Raw genomic sequence first — 22,947 nt, forward strand, 5'->3', positions numbered from 1 at the left:
TCCACAGAGCACTGCTTGCCAGCAGCAGAGGTCCAGCTGTTTATCAACATACACTCTCCTGCTTTATAAGAGGAACCCAATGTTGCAACAATCATGCAAACACAGTGTGTATGCACCGCAGGTGCTATTTATCCCAGAAACAAGGCTCACAGGTACCTCCACACACATCTTTTAAGTTCGACCCCCACCCTCAAGAAATAGCACACAACAGACAGACTGTACTCGGAAGACAGGAGACTTCTGACCGGACAATTGCCGCACACACCTTCTCAGAAAGCTTAACTCAATCTGTCAAGCGGTAGAACTCTGCTGACCTCTAAAACACTGATAGACTAACAAACATTGCTTAGTTTGTGAGTTGTTTGGGCATACCATTCTGTTATATTTATGAAGGAGAACTCCTGGGCTTTCTAGACTTGTGTTAGACATGTGTCACAGACGTCTGACCAGTTAGAGCAGACCAGACCATCTTAATTAATTTCCGCCTTCAAATGACATTGATACTCTATAATGTGGTTCCTCACTCCAGCCTTACCTGCTTTATTTTCATGCCTTATGTGTTCTGCTCTGTAGCACAAGCATCTTGAGTCTGCTTTCTCTATGCTGAACCTGGCACCTGTTCTACTATGCCTCTTTCCTCCACCTTCTTGTGAATCTTGATAACTCTCAGTTTGTGTTCCACTTTCCACTCTACAAGCCCCAAAATAATATATAAGAAGTATTAAGGTTATAAACTTAATAATGACCTAGAGGAACAGCAAGTCATTGGACTCTTTTGAATCAAATTGTGCTTATGCACGCATAAATAACCCTGGAGGAGCGCTACTGCTTTATAGACTCTTTGAACCATGCCTACATGTAATCATCCTAGGAAGTGTCAAGGCTGGGACACTAATAAATCTTCAGCAGGTCCCAGAGCTGGCGTCGGTGGAGCCACCAGGCTGAAACTGCCCACAATGTATTCTGAAATTAAGGCATGATGAGATCACTTACATGGCCTATTTTTTATTGATTGTGTATTTTTTTCCCAGACATACACACTGAGTTACGCATTGATATAAACCATAGTCCTTCAACTTTTTCATACTGAGCTCCCCTAAGCAAAAGTTTTTAGCCAGGCACCTCTCCAAAACATTATGACAGGAATTGGGTGACTTGGAAGGGCAGGACTGATTGCAGTGGGCGGGATTATGAGATCATTTCAGTACTGCTTTTCTGTAACTCTAAATGCAAGACGTATAAAAGAGCAGAAGCCATCAGACAAAAACAGAATTGACCAAAAACAATACATTCCACAATTGGGATGCCTTGAGCCCCTTGCACTCGAGGGCCCTATTGCAAATGCACTTGCTGCACTATTAATAGATGTGGCCATGATAAACAGGCTATCTCATCTTCTTCTTGCAACCCTTTCCCACCATGCCTAATCATGACTTTCATCTGAAAAAAAGGGAGCTCCCACATTTTGCCCCAATTTTGCAGCAAGGGTGCCCTCTACCCTAACTAATACTAACAAGAAAAGTGAGCCCATATCCCTCCTTTTAAAAGCAAGACATCCATAACTATGATGCAATGGGCCACTAACACCCCTGGGATTTAGTGCAGCTGACCCTGCCTCACTTATGATAGCTACTGCTTGTGAATCAGACTTTCTCATCTGCTATTTGTTAACAATATGGGCTCCCTTCTCATGCCATTCCTCTCCCTCCTATCTCTTTGGTTCAATTTTCCCCTCCCTTGGACCATTGCCCCGAGGTTGAAAACATAATAGGCAAAGCAAACATGCACTTGTTCCTACATGCAAGAAAGGAAGGATAGTAAAATACTTATATTCTGCACCAGTAGCACTAATGATACTTACATCCCCACAAATCAGGCTATCTACTCCACACATTCCATGGTGGCATCACTCCTAGGTCTGATTCTCAAAGCATGTTTTCTGCTGTGTGTTACAAAGCAAAAACAAAAAACAAATCTCCCCCTCTGCTTCTTACTGATGCATGGCCATGTTCCATGTGCTTCAAGGGTGACCTGGTCCCCAGTGCTTCCAAGGAAAATGGGCCCAAGTAAGACAGACATAACTGGGGCTCAGTGACCATCCATACCCTTGGTCCAAGTACCACAACATCTTCTGCACCAATGGAACTGTAGGAAAGTGGGACATCCTTCTGAATTCTTCCACAGGTACAGGAGTGTACCGAGGAGTTGGTTTGAGGGTCTAATATGTATACCTGATGCCAGCCTTGGAAGTAGAAGAAACTCCTAGCCTACCCCCACATCTTCCTGCCTCTGAGGTCTATTGTGAAACCCTTTGTGAGAGTGCTCAGGCAGAGGCCTTGTGATGTGCAAGTGTGATCAGATGACAGCTCCTATCCCTCTTCAAGTCAGAGATGGCCCATCTTGCCAACACCTATTCCCCATTTGTTTCACTGTCTGGGAGCAATACACAAAGACCAACTGCCAGCTACACCTAGTCATGTGACCCATGAGGCAGGCTGCAGGCACCCAATTTTAGGACAAGAAAATGGCAACTTTCTAACAGTAAAGTATATGGGGTTGGCCCCTTATATCTACAGCTAGATTGAGCCTCTTTGAAATTTGTAAATAAACAGTGTTTTGCTGCATGTATTCAACTAACATTTTTTTGTAGCTAAGCTCGTGCATGCTGCTCTTGCAGTAGATTGGGATCTTTTTAAACAAGCAGAATGAAGGTGGATTAAAAACGGAAGCAGTCTGGCAAAACAATTCGGAAAATCTAACAAGGGTGTTCACTCACAAGAAATATGAACACACAGCCAGTCAGGGTCCTGAGGAAAACCCCAACTTATTAAGAGGTTCGAAATGCATCGATTGAGTGCCATTACAGAATACCATCTGTTTAGTAGGCAGTTACAATGAACTGAAAGCCCACTCCAACTAAAAAACTTTGAGACCCTCAGGAGACTTTATGAGCAAGAGGTTCACAGCAAAGAGAATCATAGTGATCATAACCTCAGCACTATGCCAAAATGAGTTGACTTGTTTTAAGAGCACTATTTAGGTTTATGTTGAAATTGTTGACGGGATTTAAAAGCACCATTAAGTTGTTTTTTTATGTACAATTCACAGTCAATTATACCGTGTGTAATCACGGCTTAGCAGTTGAAAAGCCACATCCAGTTCAGTTGGGCATCGTAGTGGTTATGGAAAATGTTGAAATGTGGCCCACCCCTTTTTGACATGTTTAATGTATATAACATAAGTTGAAATGATAATGAAAGAATTGTGAATAAATACATGGGCCAAGACAAGTAGCTCACTTGGCTTTGATTTCTAAAAACAATTTTAGTTGAATAAATGCAGCAAGACCCTGGTTATTTACAACTTCCTAAAGGTGTCATTTTTAGGATTGTGAAAATTCAACTTTACCATTAAAAATATGCTTTTAAATTATAGTTTTTTTGAGAAAAAATATGACATTTCTATCTGATCCTGATCAAAACGTTAGCACTTATTATGTGTAATAAGGTAACCAAATGTTATCCTAAGGACAATTATGCCTTGCAGTAGTAACAAGCAAATTGTTTTTCACTACCAGGAAATGTAAAAGTTAAAAGTGCATGTCCAACTTTTTAAATACACTGTACTCTGCCCTTCGGGCTCTGTAGGGCCTACCTTAGGGGTGATTTTTATGTTTTAAAAAGGATGGTTCAGGCTTGGCAAAAAAAAGTCTAATTGGCAGTTTAAAACAGAACACAGACTGCAATGGACAGTCTGGGACATGTTTCATAGGGCTACTTAAGTGGATGGTACAGAAACTGATGCAGACCCACTAGTAGCATTTTGTTACAGGCCCTGGGTACATGTAGTACCATTTTACTAGGGACTTGTAAGTAAATGAAATGTGTCAAGTGGGTGCAAGCTATGCTTAAAGGAGAGAACACTAGCTCTTTAGCACTGGTAAAGTGCACAGAGTCCTAAAAGCCAACAAAACAGCTCCAGAAAACAGGATGGCAAATGGCAATTGTTATCCTAAGGACAATTATGCCTTGCAGTAGTAACAAGCAAATTGTTTTTCACTACCAGGAAATGTAAAAGTTAAAAGTGCATGTCCAACTTTTTAAATACACTGTACTCTGCCCTTCGGGCTCTGTAGGGCCTACCTTAGGGGTGATTTTTATGTTTTAAAAAGGAAGGATCAGGCTTGGCAAAAAAAAGTCTAATTGGCAATTTAAAACAGAACACAGACTGCAATGGACAGTCTGGGACATGTTTCATAGGGCTACTTAAGTGGATGGTACAGAAACTGGTGCAGACCCACTAGTAGCATTTTGTTACAGGCCCTGGGTACATGTAGTACCATTTTACTAGGGACTTGTAAGTAAATGAAATGTGTCAAGTTCGAAACAGAACACAGACTGCAATGGACAGTCTGGGACATGTTTCATAGGGCTACTTAAGTGGATGGTACAGAAACTGATGCAGACCCACTAGTAGCATTTTGTTACAGGCCCTGGGTACATGTAGTACCATTTTACTAGGGACTTGTAAGTAAATGAAATGTGTCAAGTGGGTGCAAGCTATGCTTAAAGGAGAGAACACTAGCTCTTTAGCACTGGTTAGCAGTGGTAAAGTGCACAGAGTCCTAAAAGCCAACAAAACAGCTCCAGAAAACAGGATGGCAAAAGGAAAATGTTTGGGAATTAACCTACGGAGAGGGCCAAGTTCAACAGTTAATACTTTATTTTTAAAGGAGGGAGCAAAAGCACTTTAGCATGATTAGCTGTGATAAAGTGCACTGAATCCTAAGGCCGGAAACAATGAAAATCAGCACACAAGAGATGCTAAGGCAAAATAACCTAAGGGCAGACCACAACAATGGCTGTCAGGTCTGACAGGTAGTGACTGCCCTAAAACAAAAAGAGGATTCCTATATATTGCTCTCTTCCCCCGGAGCTTCTCTCTGAGGATGTTGTCTCTGTCCACTTAGAGCCCCCTCTCCAGTCCTTTTCAGGGCCATCACTGTGCCACTATCATTGGATGCCACTCCTTTCCTACTACTCCTGGACCATTGCTCTGAAGCCCCAGGGATCTGGAGGATCAGGGCTCCACATCTCCTATTCAGCGCCAAGAGGCCTATGGGTGAACATGCACTTTACAAATACGTATGTTATGTTATGTCACCTGAATGCCCTCTTCCGTGCCAGTACCTCAAATCACATTTTTGCAAAAACAGTCTGCCCTGAATATTTCATGCTGACCTTGAGGTGCCTTTGCCTAAATGAGAAGGATGTGGCAGAGGGATGCGAGAGGTCCTGTCCTGTGCTGTGAATCAGAGAGATGGAGAATTAAAGAAGAAACAAGTCTTCTCACCAGGGTCCCTACTATATGAAAAAATTTAAATGTGTATGTTTGGTTAATCACCAAATATAAATGTGTTTAGAGCCATAATAGGCTCTAATTGATGAAATCATTTGAAGCTTTATGGTTTCTAATAGTTATTCTTTTAGAGATGTAATATAAGGGTGATATTAGCAGATATCTGGAGTGCATCCTTTTAATGGACACTCACAAAACAAATTGCACTATATTTAGTGGGATTACTGATTACGAAAATGTGTATTTTTGAACACCTATTTTATATTTTATATTAAATATTCTCCCTCAAGGCTGAGGAAAACCGAGTTTTTCGTAGGATGTTAAACTTACCTCCTACTACCTCTAGATTTATTTGAATTAAATCAGGGTTTTATCTCTGACAAGGTCCAATTGGCACCTCTTTTGTTATGGGTTAGCATAGGGACGAACCCTGCCGCAACGTTATGTTGGGATATCATCCTTGATTGTCTCAGCCTGGTTAAGGCTTTTCTATCCCATGGCTGAGATATATTTGTGATATGTTTGCAATCCTGTGTCTCTCTTCTTTCATGATCGAACCCAGTAGTATTTCCAAAACTGATAAAACAGAGGTGAAAGCAACATTTATTGAGCACTCTGATGACTTAGGAATGAAAAACGAGTTAGCAAAACTCTCAGTATTGAAATATTATAGATCTTTAGCCATAGGCGAACTCCCTATGTACTTATCTTTAGATTTTACACAATGGGAGGGATCACTCCTTTTTTGCTTTCGGGCTTGCTCAATACATTGGCCATTGTGTTTTAAAAGTTTCCAAGATCCAGAGGGAAACAGAATCTTCTTGCCCCTGTGGTAATCAATCTGCACAATCACTTCTGCACTTTATGTTTTTTTTGTAATTTGCACAGCCTACAACGTGTCACTTTTTAAAGCCCTTGTTAGGTAAACTAGGGCACCAGCAGTGGATAATAGCTCTGCTCTACTTACAGTTTCTAGACTAGCTTGAAACTTGTTATTATCTCTTTGCCTTCTTGAAAGCGGCCATCCGAGCTAGAAAAACTATGATAGGATAATTGCACCATGTTTATTGCATTGTTTTACTGTACTGTTTTACACTCATTGAATGTATTTATCTGCTATATGTATGTCGTAGGTCTCAACACGACTGAATATATGTTAGTACGCTTTAGAGGAGATTAACCTTTAGTGTCAGCTTATGTTCAGGTAGGCATGATTTATACTGAATTTATCCCTAACTTTAGGTATAATGTTGAGGTATCGCTTTTAGCTTTCACACCAAGAGGAGTACATAGCGGACCCTATTTGAGGTTTTTGTTACCCTTTTTGTTTGGCTACGATCGAACCGGCTATGACTGTTTGGGTATCTTGAATCTTTGAAAACAAACTGTTTCCCTGGCTGTCCATTAACATTGTTATTCACTGATTTATAGAGTTTTTAAGAGAGCGCTAAGGCTTGTATTTTAAAACTATTTTAACAATTGCGCGATAGTTTGACATTTTATGCGATATGATGAATTCGTACTGTATTTCATGTGCTTTTATGGTCTATTTTAATTCGACTGAATACATATTTGAACTGAATTGAATTGAATTATTAAACACTACATTATTTTGCACAGCCTATTTTGTACTGTTTGATAACATTTTACAATAATGACATATTAACAGGGCTTTCTGTCACAAGCTCGGACTTCGAAGCAGTATAAATACAAAATTCACCATTACTCACTGCACAAATTGAGTTATAAATTTGTGACTCTCTGGTCACACACACAGATATCTGCAGGGATCTCATTAGCCAACTAAGGTTGCATAGAAAAATAAGACTATTGTCTTATGATTACTTTAACTTGTGTGCATGTTATTTTCTATGCAGGTGAAAGAAACAACAACATGCAGAATATATTGTTCTTTTTAGCCACGTCTTTGACCATATCTCTACACTTAGGGCCAGATTTACGACCGATTTTTGCAGTCGCAAATGGGAAATTAGCCCGTTTCCAACCGCAAAAAAGGGTCCTCGCATGAACAAAAGCTATTTTGCGAGTCGTGACTTTGAAAATAGCGTTTGCGACTCGCTATTAGGAAGGGCGTGCCAAGGGCATCCCTACCTAATAGTGACTCGCATTTCAATGTATGATTATTTTGAAAACACATTAGCGGTTGCGAAACACTCGCAGTTTACCACCTACTTCAAGTAGGTGGTAAGCCACTTGCTAACAGGAAGAGGTTCTCAGGGGACCCCTCCCCTTTGTGAGTGTGTGCAAAAATATTTTTTAAGAGCAAGCAGTGGCAAGCACTGACTACTCCTAAAAAATGAAACAGAAATGTTTAATTATTCTTTTTTTAAATGCATCCTGTTTTCCTTTAAGGAAAAAGGTCTGCATTAAAAAAAACTGCTTTATTAAAAAAAGCAGTCACAGACGTGGTGGTCTGCTGACCCTAGCAGGCTACTATCCCTGGGAGTGCTAGCCATTTCCAACACTATTGTAAATTGCATTTTGCGAGTCGCAAAGCAACGCAATTTACGAGTCGCTAAATGTAAGGGTCATATATCTGGCCGCAAGTGACTTTCCTCCGTGGAACTCAGTATTACAGTTTCCACATTTTTGCTACACTTCAACTGAATGAATGAAGACTGCCTGAAAATGAGCCAGTCGTGGTTCAAGGCTATCATTATTTACAAGTAATTGCAGATGCCTGTGCTCCCCATGGGAATACAGCCACAAACCTCGAGTGGGGCATTCCCCAGAGTTTGAAAAAATTGGATTCAGATTGACCAATGTCCTTGTTTGCCAATTTTCTTTTTGCATTTTTTCTTTGCTTCATTTATTTTGACTACAGGTCAGGTTAAAAGATGAGGATTTCAGGAGCATTCAAAGTTGACCTCTAGGAACATTTTTAATCATGGCAGATATACAGAACACCTAAAAAGATCTTCACAAAAGAAAGCTGACTTCATCTCCTAAGACTTCATGAGGCACACCCACTTCACATTACTCTCAGACTTCATCCATCACCATGAACCCAGCATGTAGTTATTGAAAGAATCAACCTGTTCATTAATCAACAAATCAATCAGCATGTTAAGTCTACTCTCCCTCAGATAATGATGTGATTAAGTCTGCTGGAGTTCCCAGTGTTTACTCACAAAGTAGCTTAACCAACCTCAAGGCAGCTAAGAGACCAAACACCATCTGATCATATAAATTCTACATTCACACAGTCTAGTGACCACATGAGTTCTACAATCCAGTACTTACAAGAACAACAGATAACAATCCTCATTTCTTACAAATAAAAAAAATAGAAATAGATATTAAGCATGAACACATAATTGAACAGGCCAAATATAGCATGTCAGAAATCTCCAAAATGCACAGAACAACAGGAACAAAAGAAAATGTGACCAGAATAGTAACAACAACATGTCTTAAAATGGTTTAACAAATACGGTAACTTCCCAAGAACAGAACATTGGGGAACACATTGCATTACCAAGATGGAAAGCAAAACAACAACTTTCCCGCACCAGGGTGCACACATTTGACATAGTTCCTTGTCGATAGAGGGCCTCTCCTCAAATATGTTGGTTTCACCTAGTTTTTCTCATTTTCGGTTGATGACCCTAATGGAGCTACATAAATTCCCTTCTCCACCAACCTACTCCTGGGAAGCAAAGTCCTGACTTTAATTGCTCCTTGCTTTGGTCACCCACCTTGGCAAATCGTGACATAATCCAAGTATGTCTTGATTCCAATTCAACCATGTTCTTCATTATCTTTAGAATGTTGAAAAGACGTAACACCCAAGATTCCACCTTCCTAATAAATCTGTGATTTTTTACAAAATCCTTATTGCTAACTGTAGTAACCAAGCTGAGGCACTGGGTTATAAGCTGGTTATTTATTTGGCTACATAAGTCACATAGCTCAGTGGACCAGCTCTGCCAACAGCCTTCACAGATAACAAGTGCAGATGGTTGCTAGGACACGAGCATTCCATAAACAAATACATCATAGGTCATGCTTAAAGAAACATCACATTACAGAGATACATCACAACATATCTTCTTTCCCTACCAACACAAAACAACTAAAAAAAAACAAAAAAACATATACTAAAATCAAGTAAAACTATACCCTGTATCTAGTGGGGTTAACAATAATTCTAGAACTCCTTCTCTGAGGAATTTGAACAGGATCAGAGTAAACCTTTTTCAATGAAACAGACGTACCATTATTTTCTTTAACCTTAACTATCCTATTCACGTTCCACCAGTGACCACCCTCAACCATAACAGCATTTCTATGCATTTTCACAACTTTGACAGGCTCACTGAATTTGCTGTTACCTTTCATGGAATGAATTCCAGATTTAATTTTGACCATGTTTCCAACATTAAGTGGAACTCTCTGTATTTCTGGGGCTACACCACCCTCCTGGTGGCCCCTCCCTGAGGTTTCTGGCCTAAGTATAGAGCAGCCTATCTTGTAGATTTTGTGGAACCCACTGTCCCCCCTTTACTCTTGCTTTGATGTAATCCGCCTCAATCCCTCAAGGGTGGGACAGTCTCTCTGACCCTGACATAACTTCTCTCTGGAGGGTCCACTGGCTCCTGTCAGTTCTGCCAAGTCTGACAGCTCTGGGAGAGATGGAGTCCCTTTCCCAGAAGCCGGATCCTTCTCCTCCGGGTCAGATTCCGGCTGCACCTCTGGAGTTTTCTGGGCTGGCTCACAAGACCAAGTGCTCTTGTCCCTGGATGCTTGACCCATTGTTACAGGGTCCAAGTGTCCATCATTTCCCTTCTAGCTAGTCTGTGACCCGGTCACAGCAATACCCACTCAGGGAGGCCCAATATTCTCATATGGGGCCCTCTCTCCGCCTCTGACCAGTCAGATGCTTCAAGATCATTTCCCAGTAAACACTGTACTGGGCGTACAGGAGACACAACTACCTTCAAAGGGCCTGTCACACCTCCCCATTACAAATCCACCAAAGCCACTGAATGGAGTTTGGTTCTGTCATCTGCAGAGGTCACCTGGTGAAACTCACCAAGCATGATCTGCTCTTGAGACACCAGTATATCCATGACCAAAGTTACACCTGCTCATGTGTCTCTCAGAGCCTCAACCTCAGTTCCATTGATGGCAGGCCTCTGCTTGGAGGTAAGACAGCCAGGGTTGCAATATCTACCCCGCTTAGGGACACTAAGGTTGCCTCTGTCACTTCCCTACCCCTCTCTGGAGCACTCTCCACCTCACACTTACACTAGCAATCCCTAGTGACTGCCCACCAGTGGGGTGCTTCTTTGTGCAGACAACAACCCCTTTCTTGTGCCATGGCTGATTACAGTCAAAGCACTATCCCACCTTTGAGGAGTCAACAAGCCTACCATTCTTTCCTTGATACCCCTACCCCTTGAACTTGGATTGGCTCGCCCCCCCCCTCCTTATTCAGAATTTTGTGTGTCATTTGAGGAACCCTTCTGTTTTTGACCTTCTTTCCCCTGGGCTTTCCCCAGGGGGAACCTGTCCTCCCTTCTTCTGATCACCTCCCTGGTGCTGATTGTAAACCCGGTCTCGCCTACTCATCAGCTAACTCGCCCAGCTCTCTAGGGCTAGTCAGTTTCATGTCCACTAGATACTGGCACAACTTTTCTTGTACACACTGAGTCAAAAGGTGCCCTTTGAAAAACAAATGATCAACACCCTCATATATGTTCACTTGCCTACCAACAATCCAGTCTTCTAGGGCCTTCACTGAGATGTCCACAAAGTTCACAAATGACTGTGTATTTACCTCCTGGGTTTCCCTAATCTATCCTCTGTACTGTTCTGGGGTCAGACAAAACTTCTTGACTAATCATTGCCTCATGTGGAGTAGGATTTTGCCCCACCCCACGGGGTCAGGAGCCTATCCCTCCCAGCCACTGGGATCAGTTCCCACAAGAGTGAACCCCAATGCTTGGGGCAGACCCCCCACACCTCAAGGGCCCATTCAAATACATTGAGCCATTTGTCAATATCACCCCCTCTGTGTTTCTGGGCACTACACCCTTGGAAAGCTTGTGGTCAAACCCCCTTCCCCCAGACAACTCACATTCTTCATCATTATTGCTGTCACTATTTGTTAGCTAATTCCTGTTTCTTCTGCTCCAAAGCTGCTAAAGCTAGTACGGCCTCAAGCTGCCTATCTGCAAGGTACAGTGGTGGTTCCTGTGTGGGGGACCCTGTCCTCCTCCCACCATCAGGAATTATGTACCTAGTACTGGAAGCAACGGAGGAAGCATCATCATCACCCCCTTCCTTGGTGACATTGGGGGGGTCAGCCTTCCTCTCCCCTTCATTCTCTGGGGCTGACCTGGCCCAGGCCTTCAGTGACCTAACCAACTCTGCCTTCCTAATCTTATTAGTAGCAGGTAGCTCCCTAGTCTTACATAAAATACTTTACATAGTTGTTATCAAACAAGTTTGGACTCCTGCTTACATGGTCCCAAAGAAATATGGCCTAAAATGTGAAAACTCAGCCAGGCAATGCATGTTTGTCTGTGCGGATTACATCAGATGTCAGTACGTACATCTATTTTAGGTTGAGAAACAGTGTCGTCCAGCACAATCACGAATGGAGTGAGTAGTGTAAAAGTGTGAAAGAAAGAGCTCTCATACCTGTTTCAATAGTTAAACAGGATTTATGTGCTGCCACTCAATGATGTTGAATGGCAACATTCCATCACACTGAACCATCAAGGTAAAGATATACATTACATGGTTAGTTGGAGATTGTGTCATTCAAAAATAAAAGTGATTTACCTTGCAAATGTGACATTACCACAATCCAGTTTCTTAAAGTACACCGAGAGTTTTTGTTTTGTCTGTTGCCTGGAGTTTGTAAAAATAGGGGTGGTGGTGCAAACATGCCTCTCTGTTGCACAAGTGACAGTGACAACTCTTTACCACATTTTAAGTTCATTCTTACACTGAAAATGGTGCTAGGATTTCTACTGGAATTTCCAGGTTTTGAATAGTCAAGTGACACCACCAAACTACAGGCAACTGGGCAGTAGGGGTGGGAGTTAATCTCCGCCCCATCAGTGGAGTTCGCAGAATTTTGCCAACTTCGTGGTTCACCTGGACCGCAGAGTTCCAGAAAAACTTTGAGAACTGCTATGTGGCGGAGTTTATCTTGTGTGCAGCTCACCAACATTAACTTGGCAAGGGCAAACAAGAAATACAAGTGCTAGGACGAGTCCTGGCACGATTTCTCAACATGGGAGGCTGTGTCAGGTGACTACCGTCCAAGCTGAGAAACCTACAGATTGAATAGAAAATCTACTTGAGCGGCAGAAAGAAGACATGCCCAGCAGCCATCATCCATAATACAATTTCTTATGCCATCTCAACAGTGTCCCATGTCTCCCTTCTCCAATGAATCATCCAAATGTCCTTGAGAGAGGGCAGATCCTCCCCACGGAGTGCTTATCAGTAAGCATTCTTTATCCAAAAATCATTGAGTAATCAGTCTAGATCAGCAAAGGAGCAGCTCAGTAAGACAATCCTCCAAAAACACAACCTGTTGTGCTTCAGAAAGAATTGTATGTTTCCTACCTCATCATCGATGATGAGCCCTGACTCCTAGTTCTCCTTGATGTCTCTATAGCCTTTGAAACTGTCAAGCACCATAAATTGATCCATCTCCTTGAAATACAGATAGGGTACTTGAGCATAGTCATGCAATACTTCATGACTCATCTTGGCAACCATTAACTGCTTTCCCAAACCTGAAGATCTCACTCTTAGAAACTTCCCACCTGCTGGGAAGTCCTCCAGGGATCCATCAGCTACCCCAGCATCTTTAATATCTACAGGAAAACGAAACTTACCAATAACATGAAGATTTAGCTACTTTTCGATGACATACAATTCTAACTAAAAACCTCCTCAGCTGACATTATTCAATGATTCAAAGCCTCACATGAGCTAGGCCACAAATGGATTTTAAGCAGCTATCTTAAGGTCCACTGTATAAAGCCTGCACAGACTCAGGCCTAGCTGGAGTGCTTCTTCCCCCAGATATCATTCACAGTTAAATCATTAATATTAAACCTGGATCACATCACTGAATGCATGGTATCAGCTACTCAACCTAAAACAGTGACACCCTTCCTAAATGAAAATGACTTCAGAACAAAAGTGCAAGTGTCATCTTCCCCTCCCATGTAGATGGAGGAAATGCTGTGCTCAGTGGCATTCCCAAAACCAACTTGGCAATCCTGAAAAGCATCCTGCAAGCCATGAGACTACTTGTCAAAAGCTTGATGACATTTGGCAACATCACCTCACCGGTGAAGGAATACCAATAATTCCACCTCTATCCTGTATCATTATAAAGAACAGCTACGTCACCTATAATGCTATCCATTCCTTTACACATGCTCACCTGACTGAGACACTAACTACCTCAGGTGGTCAGCATGATACCAGTAGCCAAAACACTGCAAGACTAGAGACAATAAAATAAAGAGGCAAAAGACCAGACGGGAGGCATTCTCTTCCCTTGTACCCAGGGTAAGGAACAGCATAACATTTATTAAAACTGTTCCAAACCACTTGCGAATCAGAAAGAAACTGGAGCCTCATCTCTTCATTGAACAGTACCAAATCACATAATTGAAAATATGATCCCGGTCCTATTGAAACAATACTGAATAATATCTCAGGGCCCTCCTCCTGCTCTGTTACTCCTCATCTAACCTAGGACTATTCACGCATAATTACATTCATACTTTCTCACTGCAATGTTTGATAACTGCAGAAATTATGAAATATCCTGTAAAAGGTCCTACCATAGCAACGAGGGAAAACATGCATTACGCCAGAAATTGAGTCATCACAGGAAGTGAACTAAACTTAACGAAGACTAAGGTTCCGGCTCCACAGACCAGGAGGAATCAGGATGCGAACCCCGACTCCTGCATGTCGGTGCTCAGCGGGTTGTGTATTTTATCATGTACAGTGCTTCGCTGTCTTTCATCTATGCATTTTAAATTGTAATGTTCTGGTGATGATCCTTACATTGTAAGAGGATCAAAACGTCGTCAACAGCACATACTGACCGTTGATTGAATACATAATGTGATTGGGCTGGTTTGTGATTTTGTGTTCATATGAAAGATGACATATGAGTGTGACTTGAAAATAATTGTCAGAGTGATAAATACATTAAAATATTTTCTTTGGCACAACCCACTAATTTGTGATCTTTCAAAATATTTTTCTATGGAAAAAAACTGAGATTTATAACGTTTGTGACAGTAGTAAATTCATTGATTTAATTTCAGATTAGTCTTTGTTTTTGTAGGGAGCGTTGTTCTTACAAAATAGAATGCACCCATGCTCTCTATGTACATTTGGTTCCCTTGTTTGCTTGTGTAATAACTGTAAATGCAATACAGCTTTCATTATATTGAAAGCTGGTAGCACACACACTGCACAATCAGAAAAATGTCGGGGAGTTATTCAGTTCTTGCATAAACATACATCGACCCGAATCAGGAGGGTTACCTTGGATTTTTTAAGCCAAAATAGCTTTATGTTAGGTGTCAACACCAAGAATTGCTTCTGCTGCATTATAAGCCAATGAGGGAAATACATTCCCACAGCTTTTATTTCAAAGTCTCCCACTTCCCGCGTAAAGGAGTTAATAATATTCTGCTTACCATACTCTAAACGGGTTTTTCTTTTCTGGCTTCTTGCTTATTTCTTGACAGAGTTTGATAATGATCCTGAAAAACAAACATGCATTAATGCACACGTGATTTCAACTACAACAAAACTGCTTTTATATTAGTGTTAAGACACTCTTGGCACAAATACACTGACTACATGATGTGTACTACGTTAATATCCAGGATACTTAATACAAGACATTGGAGTAAAGCTAAATGTAAAAGCGATATGCCAGTTCCTTTTTACCTCAAGATCAAAGCTTTCAATTAAAAAATTAAAATGTATTTTAAGTATATTTTCAAGAAACACTCGATAACCGATTAGACCATTTTAAGTGTCTCCAAAAAGATAAGAATGAAGTCATTTGTTCAGGTGTATCCAATTTGGTTTCACTTACACAACTTGGCCACTAGTCCACATCACAAAATCTGATTTTAACTATTTTGGCCATGTGCAGTCAAATAATATAATGCAGTAACAATGCAGGTGAAAGTGAATGTGGGGGCGCCTGGACCACAAACCCAAAATCTGAAAAGCTTCCATCTTGTTTCAGTCCCTTGAACGCATTGCTATCGCACCAATACTAGCACAAGCTTCAACGATAAACATTTAAGGGTATTTTGAAGAGCTCAGCTCTGGGTGGTTTAGGAAGACAACGGAGAAAGATATGATGTTCTCATTCTGGCTTTTGCAAATAATTCTCAAGGTTGCAGCAGCAGTGAGAAGAGCACACTGTTTAACAAAATGCTATCAATGTCCCAGAAAGGAGGTGCTATAACAATAATTGTGCTCAGTTGTTGTTATCAGCTTAATCTCCAGGGGCTCCCATGTCATTCAGCTGAATAAACTTTGTTCTCAAATAATTATCCTGCTTTAAAGTTTTATTTAAGGTTTAGAAATTGATAACTGCTGACCCTTCTTGTTCTGGAATGTAGAAGTGTAATGTTGTTCGATTCAAGCAATGAGACATAAAGGTCAAGTGCACACTTTCTGCAATCGGATGTGATTGTATTTTTCATTTCGTATGTGATATTATCAAAATTTGTAGTGTAGATAACTGGTCACTCCCTTAACACCGTACTTAAAATGTATTTATAAAACTAATCAAAGATAGCTAAACATTTTCCCATTGCACAGTTTATTTAGTAAAAGTTTTTGGGGGACAGTATAGAATTACTTAATTGGTGCAGGAGAGAGACAAGTGGTGTTTCCATTGCAAAGCATGAATGGTGACATTTCCATGAATTGTAGAGAAGGTGTATTGATGCCAAGCATGCTTCAAAGCTGAGGTGTAGCGACAGGTACAGTATGAGCAGGGATGGCATTGTTGATCTCTTACTGCTGTTAAATTCCCACTGAAGCAAACACAATTTGGTCCACTGAAGATATGCCCTAGAGCAAACTTTACTTAGTGAGTCAAATATTTAAAGACCTACATATATATAAAAATAATAAAAAAAGGCAATAGGTATGCATTTTGTGGACTGAGTTCACAAAAAATGACACTAACGCAGAATCTACATTTTGAACTATAATTTTGGGAGCCTGGGAACCAGTAAGTAAGTAAGTAAGTAAGTAAATTTTATTTGCACAGTTAATAAAAACCATTGCAATTCCACATTATAAAAATAAAAAGAAGATAAAACAAATACATTCTCTACGTTTCCCAACACATACTTAAATTCAGTCAAAAATAATAAAATCTTCCAGATTAAGACTTTCATTATATCATTTCCGTCACTTTGATAAGTTTTACAATAAAAACTATATAATTGTGTACAGTTCATACTATCAAGTGACTCCAAAATAAGTTTAAAAAAAAGGTTTCTGCATCCTTATCTCCACCTCTTTTATAAATTTCACCAAGTTGCAGTTTAGCCGCAAATCGTCAGGGGAAAAACAGGCAAGCACGGCATTCCTTCGGGTGCGTATCCCTCGTTGGTTAAACAAACATTTAAGCAAACATTTCCTTACTTCTAACAGTTTTTCACAGGAGCATAAGAGGTGTGGCATGTCCTCAATTGCATTACCACATAGCCGACATAGGACATCCCCTTTGTCCCTCTGCCAATGTGGAAGATGGCATCTACAAGGGATCAGGCCCATTCCGAGTTTTAGAAACTTCAGCTTTAAAAATCTTGAGTAGCCCAAATTGAAATAACTCTGTAGACCTTGATTTGAATAGGAGTTTAAGACAAACCACCCATGTGATCTCCTGGCCACTGACTCCTTATCTTCTATCCATGATAGGTGTTTTGTTGTTTTCTTTACCAGTCTTTTAATAGTTGAATGATTGGTGGAAGTATTCCATAACTCCTTTAAGCCTAGGGTCACCAGGCTTTTGGCCAGATAGTTAGCAGCCTGGGATACTTGATTCTGCTGTAATTCTGACCATAAAAGGCTATTAAGAGACCCTTGTTTCGCCTTCCTGATTTTATCCCACGTAATTATGTATGCGCCCTGTCTTGCAAGCGCCTGTTTGTGACCTCCAAACTCTAATCTCATTTGGGCCGGGGATGTGTCTTTAGGTAGACCAAAAATGATCGTATATACTGATGCCACAGTTTTATCCAAAATTCCTGCATCTCTTCCTCGTTGTGCTTCACTGCCATAAGTAATAGTAGGCAAGAGTTTTGAGCGAATAACTTGTATTATGGGGAAAAGAGATGGACTAGTTAATTTTCCATTTAATTTTTTTAGCGAGACTCCTATGGCAATGCCTTTTCTTTTTGTAGGATAAACTGGCCACCACTGTCAATTATGACCCCTAGATATTTATACATGTTTGTATCCTCTATACGATTTTTATTCCAAAACCAACTGTTCGATGACTTTCTTTTTTTGTTGATTGACATCGTTTTTGTTTTGTTCAAATTAATTGACAATTGGTTTTCATCAGAATATCTTTTTGTAGCATCAATAAGATTTTGCATCCCTATTTTCGTGTGGCTAATTAAAACCAAATCGTCTGCGTATAGTAATGAGGACAGTATTTGGCCTCCTAATTTTGGTGCATGAGAATTGCAGTTATTGAGCAACGGAGTGAGGTCTCCTAGGAACAGGTTAAATAGTGTAGGGGCCAAGACGCATCCTTGTTTTAGACCATTATTTGTTGTGATGCGTCTCTACAGATGAGAGCAGTCACCCAGCTTAACCTGTACCCATGTGTCACTATGTAAATTAATCAACAGATCTAATAGAGGCTTTGGTATCCCCCACTTCTGTAGTTTGGCCCATAAAAGATTACGATTAATATGATCAAAGGCTGCCTTATAGTCTATAAAGCACAAATTGATTGGCATTTTAGATGTTTTTGCCTTATCAATTAACAGACCCATAGCCAAAATGTTTGTTGATGTCCCGACAGTTTTGGCAAATCCGGTCTGATTAGCCGGGATTAAAGAATATTCTGAAGCCCAGGCCTGCAGTAGGGGTGGGCGGAATTTGCGGAATTAACCTTCGCAAATTATCGCGAGAATGTTTAAAATTATCGCAAACAAGCAGAAATATCGCGAAGATGCGGAAGTTTTTTTCCGGCATGTTCGCGAGATTTTCTGCATGGTTGCGGGTCGCCAACTTACCCATGTGGTTGCTTGCGGGCGCGGCCATCTTGTTTTGAGTTGTTCTCGCGGTGCATGATCGCGAGAAGAAAGACGTGATCGCGCGACGCATGACGTCACTGCGGGCGCGAACTGTCGCGAGACAGCGCAAATGGCTAAAAACAATACAACATCTCATGGAGAACGCGACCGGATCAAGAAAACTTGTCGGCGAACGCAGGGATTCAGGTAAGGCGATCGCGCGCGCGCGAGAATGTATCATTTTACAGCGCGAGCAAGAAACAAATTATCGCCAAGCTGCGGAAACCGGAATTTTTGACATTTTCGCGCTCTCCGCGGAACGCAAAAATGTCAAATTATCGCAATTTCCGCGAACGGAACAAAATTTTTGCCCAGGCCTAGCCTGCAGTTCCTCCAAAAGGATTCCAGCAAAATATTTTGCTTCGTTATCCATGAGGGCAACCAGTCTATAATTATTTGGAAGAGTTTTGTCCCCTGCCTTAAATATTGGGGAGATGATTGAACCCTTCCAGGAGGCAGGTAAAACATTTAAATGTTTGATTTCCAAAAACAGAGGTAGAAGGGCTCCAGCCCAATCCTTTTCGTTCAATTTGTACAAAATAGGGGGAATGCCATTCGGGCCTGGCGCCCCGTCCCGCTTCCCTTTTTTAATTTGGCACTCAATTAGTTTTCGAAATTTCATTGAACCTATATCGACGCTTCGTGCTGTCTGGTTGTATCTAATATCACTCAAGGAAAATAGTTTGTTGTCATCAGCAGCTGTCATCGAGTTATTAGTAATATGTTGTGAAAAATGGTCTTTGAGATAGTGAACCCATGTTTGTTCACTAATGTTTGAAGAGACTCCTTCGTGCCCAGGATTCATAAAGGAGTTAATTGTTTTCCAAAATTTTGCCCCGTCGTTCAGCTTGATATCAGAATGTAATTTTGCCCACAGGTTTTCCTCAATTGATCTATTTGCTTCCCTTTTGGGTTTTTTTAAAGATGATTTTAGTTCTAACAGATGGGAATGTCTTACTATGTCGTTTGGTAGGTGTCTAAGTTGGCGTATTGTACGTGCGATGTCTTTTTTTTGCCTGGGAACCAATAATGTTTCCTTTTATACCATTATTAGGACATTGAGTAAGGATGGAGGCATGGCTGCTAGAATTTAGTTCCCATATTTAATTTTATTTAATATCAAAGGGCCCGATTCACAGAACTAACTTAAGACAAAATCCTAAACTTGCTACCATTTTCGTATTCACAGAAGGCACTTAGTCATTTTGGTATTCACAGAAGACACTTACTCACTTCGGTATTCACAGAAGTTAGGAGTCCTAACTTTAGGACTCCTAAATGCCTTCTGTGAATATCGAAAGTCTTAAAATTAGGATTTTTCTCAGTTTAGGAGTCCTAAAGTTAGGAGTCCTAACTATACTACTACTAAACTGAGAAAAATCCTAATTTTAAGGCTTTCAGTATTCACAGAAGGCATTTAGGAGTCCTAAAGTTAGGTGTCCTAACTTTACTACTACTAAATTCAGAAAAATCCTAATTTTAAGACTTTCGGTATTCACAGAAGGCATTTAGGAGTCCTAAAGTTAGGAGTCCTAACTATACTACTACTAAACTGAGAAAAATTCAAATTTTAAGACTTTCGGTATTCACAGAAGGCATTTAGGAGTCCTAAAGTTAGGACTCCTAACTTCTGTGAATACCGAAATGAGTAAGTGCCTTCTGTGAATACCAGAATGAGTAAGTTCCTTCTGTGAATACCAAAATGGTAGTAAGTTTAGTATTTTGTCTTAAGTTAGTTCTGTGAATCGGGCCCAAAGTCATTTTGCTGAAGAAAGGGCTTATATGTTTTGACAGCATGCAAAATGGATCTGAATTTACAAGCTATTTAATATAATAAACCATGGTGAGATGTGAGCCGAGCCATATGCCTATTAATTGAACATAATCGATCAACAAAGGAGACAAGCCCTTCCTTTGAGTTTCATTAAGCCATATTCTGTGAACTGTTGTGTACTGTGGATGACTATTCAAAACATATTCCATTTTCTCTAGATGTATTTGAGTGGTTGATTTTCTTAGCACCTGGATTTCTTTGACCGAGTTAATCTTCAGGTAGACCCGAGAGTCGTTGTCCTTTTTAATGTATGGCCCCCTTTCTTTCTTTATCAGGATTCTCAGCTGTATAGAACAAATACCTGCTCAGGAGAAAACTCTCTCTACGATTTACAATACCTTGATGGAACACAGAGCTGGGATAAAGCTAGAAAACACTTGTATGCAAACAACTTGTCGTAAAGTACAGAACTCCGTTCGGCGAGTAATTAAAATATGTTCTGACACGGCTCTTAGAGTGACTGAAGCAGAATCTAGGATTTCTACATTAGAAGATGATTTGGCCGCACAGAAACTGAAAATAAATTCTTTCAGAGATCATCGGGATGATATTAATACTAAATTGGCAGAGTTGGAAAATCAAGCACGAAGAAAAAACGTACGTATTTTAGGTATTCCGGAAAAAAAGGAAGACCTGGATGTTCGGAAATTTGTCTGTGAACTTTTTGCTGAGGCTTTTCCTGAATTGACTCTTTGGGACTGGTCAATGGAGATACAAAGAGCTCATAGGTTTCCTTTTACTGTGAGAAGAGTGAAGCAAGGAGAGGTAGATAGACCCAGATGTATTCTCGTGCGATTTAATAATTTTCTGGCGAGAGAGGCCGTTTTTGGTTTGGCAAGGCCGGATAAAAGGAGACTGGCGAAAGGCTGTAACTTTTTCGTCAGACCTGATTTTTGTCAGGTAACGGTATCAAAACGTTGGCAATTACGCCAACTCATTCCAGGATTTCAAGAGAAAGGAGCATTAGTCTATCTTCAAAATCCGGCCAACGTTAAGGTCATAATTAAGGGTCAGACTAGGTTCTTTTTTTCAGAGATTGAGGCCAAAGAATTTTTACAGTCACTTTAATTTATGATCTAATCGTTTAGGGGGATTTAATATAGACGTATGGGTGGAGTGGGGGGGGGAAACAAAATAATACAAAAAAAAAAAAAAGGATATTCTCTTTCCTACCCAGTTAAGGGGGGGGCGGCACTCCATATTTTTAGGGACTGATAGTCCTTATGCCTCATTTGGTGGGTTGGGAGGGAAGGGAGGGGAGGGGATACTGTGGAAGGGGTGAGGGGTGAAGGTGGAGGGATGGAGGTTTAGGGTGGGTGAAAAGTCAGCAGCAGCTTTGGTGTGTATGCAGGCAGGCTCTCTATGTAGAAAGTATTATTTAAGGATTGGTCATACACAAAAATTATGTCTTATATTATTTACTTTATTTTCAGTATTCTCAGAGTTCTGGATTTTCCTGCTTTTACTAGTTTTCTGTTTAGGTAGTTGGGGGAATGTGCGTGAAGGTCCTTTTGTGTGATGCAGGGCAGTTTGTAACTACATCTACTTTCCTTTTTAAAAAAATCTTTATTTGGACATCATACAAAGGAGATATAAACAAAACATACATTATACAATACAAATACGCCAGATGTCATATTTTGCGTTTTATCCTCCCCTGCTCACTAGATATCCCACCCCCTCAGCTCACCCTTTCCCCCTCCCTCTGATCCAAAGGAAGTGCGACTATACATTACTTTGATGCACACTTAACCTTATATGACACAAAAAAGAGACAAGAAGAAAAAAATAACAAATAAAAAACAATTAATAATTCCCCAACCAGTTATAACTTTTTCAGAGCAGCTCAACTAGTCTTATGTCAATAAATCCACATCCTCGTTATTCCATCTAGTTACTGGCGCCCAAATTTCAAGCCCTCTCTTTTTGGTTCTATATCCCCATCGTTTATATACCGCGATCTCCCACCAGTATATTGCTAGCAGTTTCCCCAACCAGCCATATATTGAGGGAGGATCTTGATCGAGCCAAGCACTAGCCAAACATAGCCTAAACACCACCATTGCTGTGAATAACATAATCTGGTTTGGTTCGACCATTTCCTGATTGCATACCCCCAAAACTATCACTTGGGGTGTAAGATCCACCCCAAATCCCAGCATATTTCTAAGGTAATTACCCATCTCAGCTACCAAAGGAACAAGTTTAGGGCAAGTGGCAAACATATGCACGCTGTCGGCGAGTAGAGTTCCGCAGCGAGAGCAATGTATACCTGAAGTCCCCCCCCCATCTAAAAATCCGTGCTGGTGTGATATATAAGTTGAGCCAGGTTTTAAAACACTGTACTTGAAGATTAGCCGCAAAATGCTATCTGGCTTAGCAAAA

General features: G+C 40.7%; 1 protein-coding gene across 7 annotated transcripts in view; it reads right to left on the reverse strand.

The window, feature by feature from the left end:
* The window catches only part of LCP2 (lymphocyte cytosolic protein 2), a 581,277-nt gene that overhangs the window by 302,211 nt on the left and 256,119 nt on the right, over window positions 1-22,947 (reverse strand). For all 7 annotated transcript variants that reach the window (XM_085617865.1, XM_085617869.1, XM_085617864.1 and 4 more), the window contains exon 4: window positions 15,078-15,143. In XM_085617865.1, coding sequence (XP_085473991.1) covers window positions 15,078-15,143 — 66 coding nt within the window. The remainder of the gene's footprint in view (window positions 1-15,077; window positions 15,144-22,947) is intronic.

This window comes from Triturus cristatus, chromosome 7, assembly GCF_964204655.1.
Source record: "Triturus cristatus chromosome 7, aTriCri1.1, whole genome shotgun sequence".
Lineage (NCBI taxonomy): Eukaryota > Metazoa > Chordata > Amphibia > Caudata > Salamandridae > Triturus > Triturus cristatus.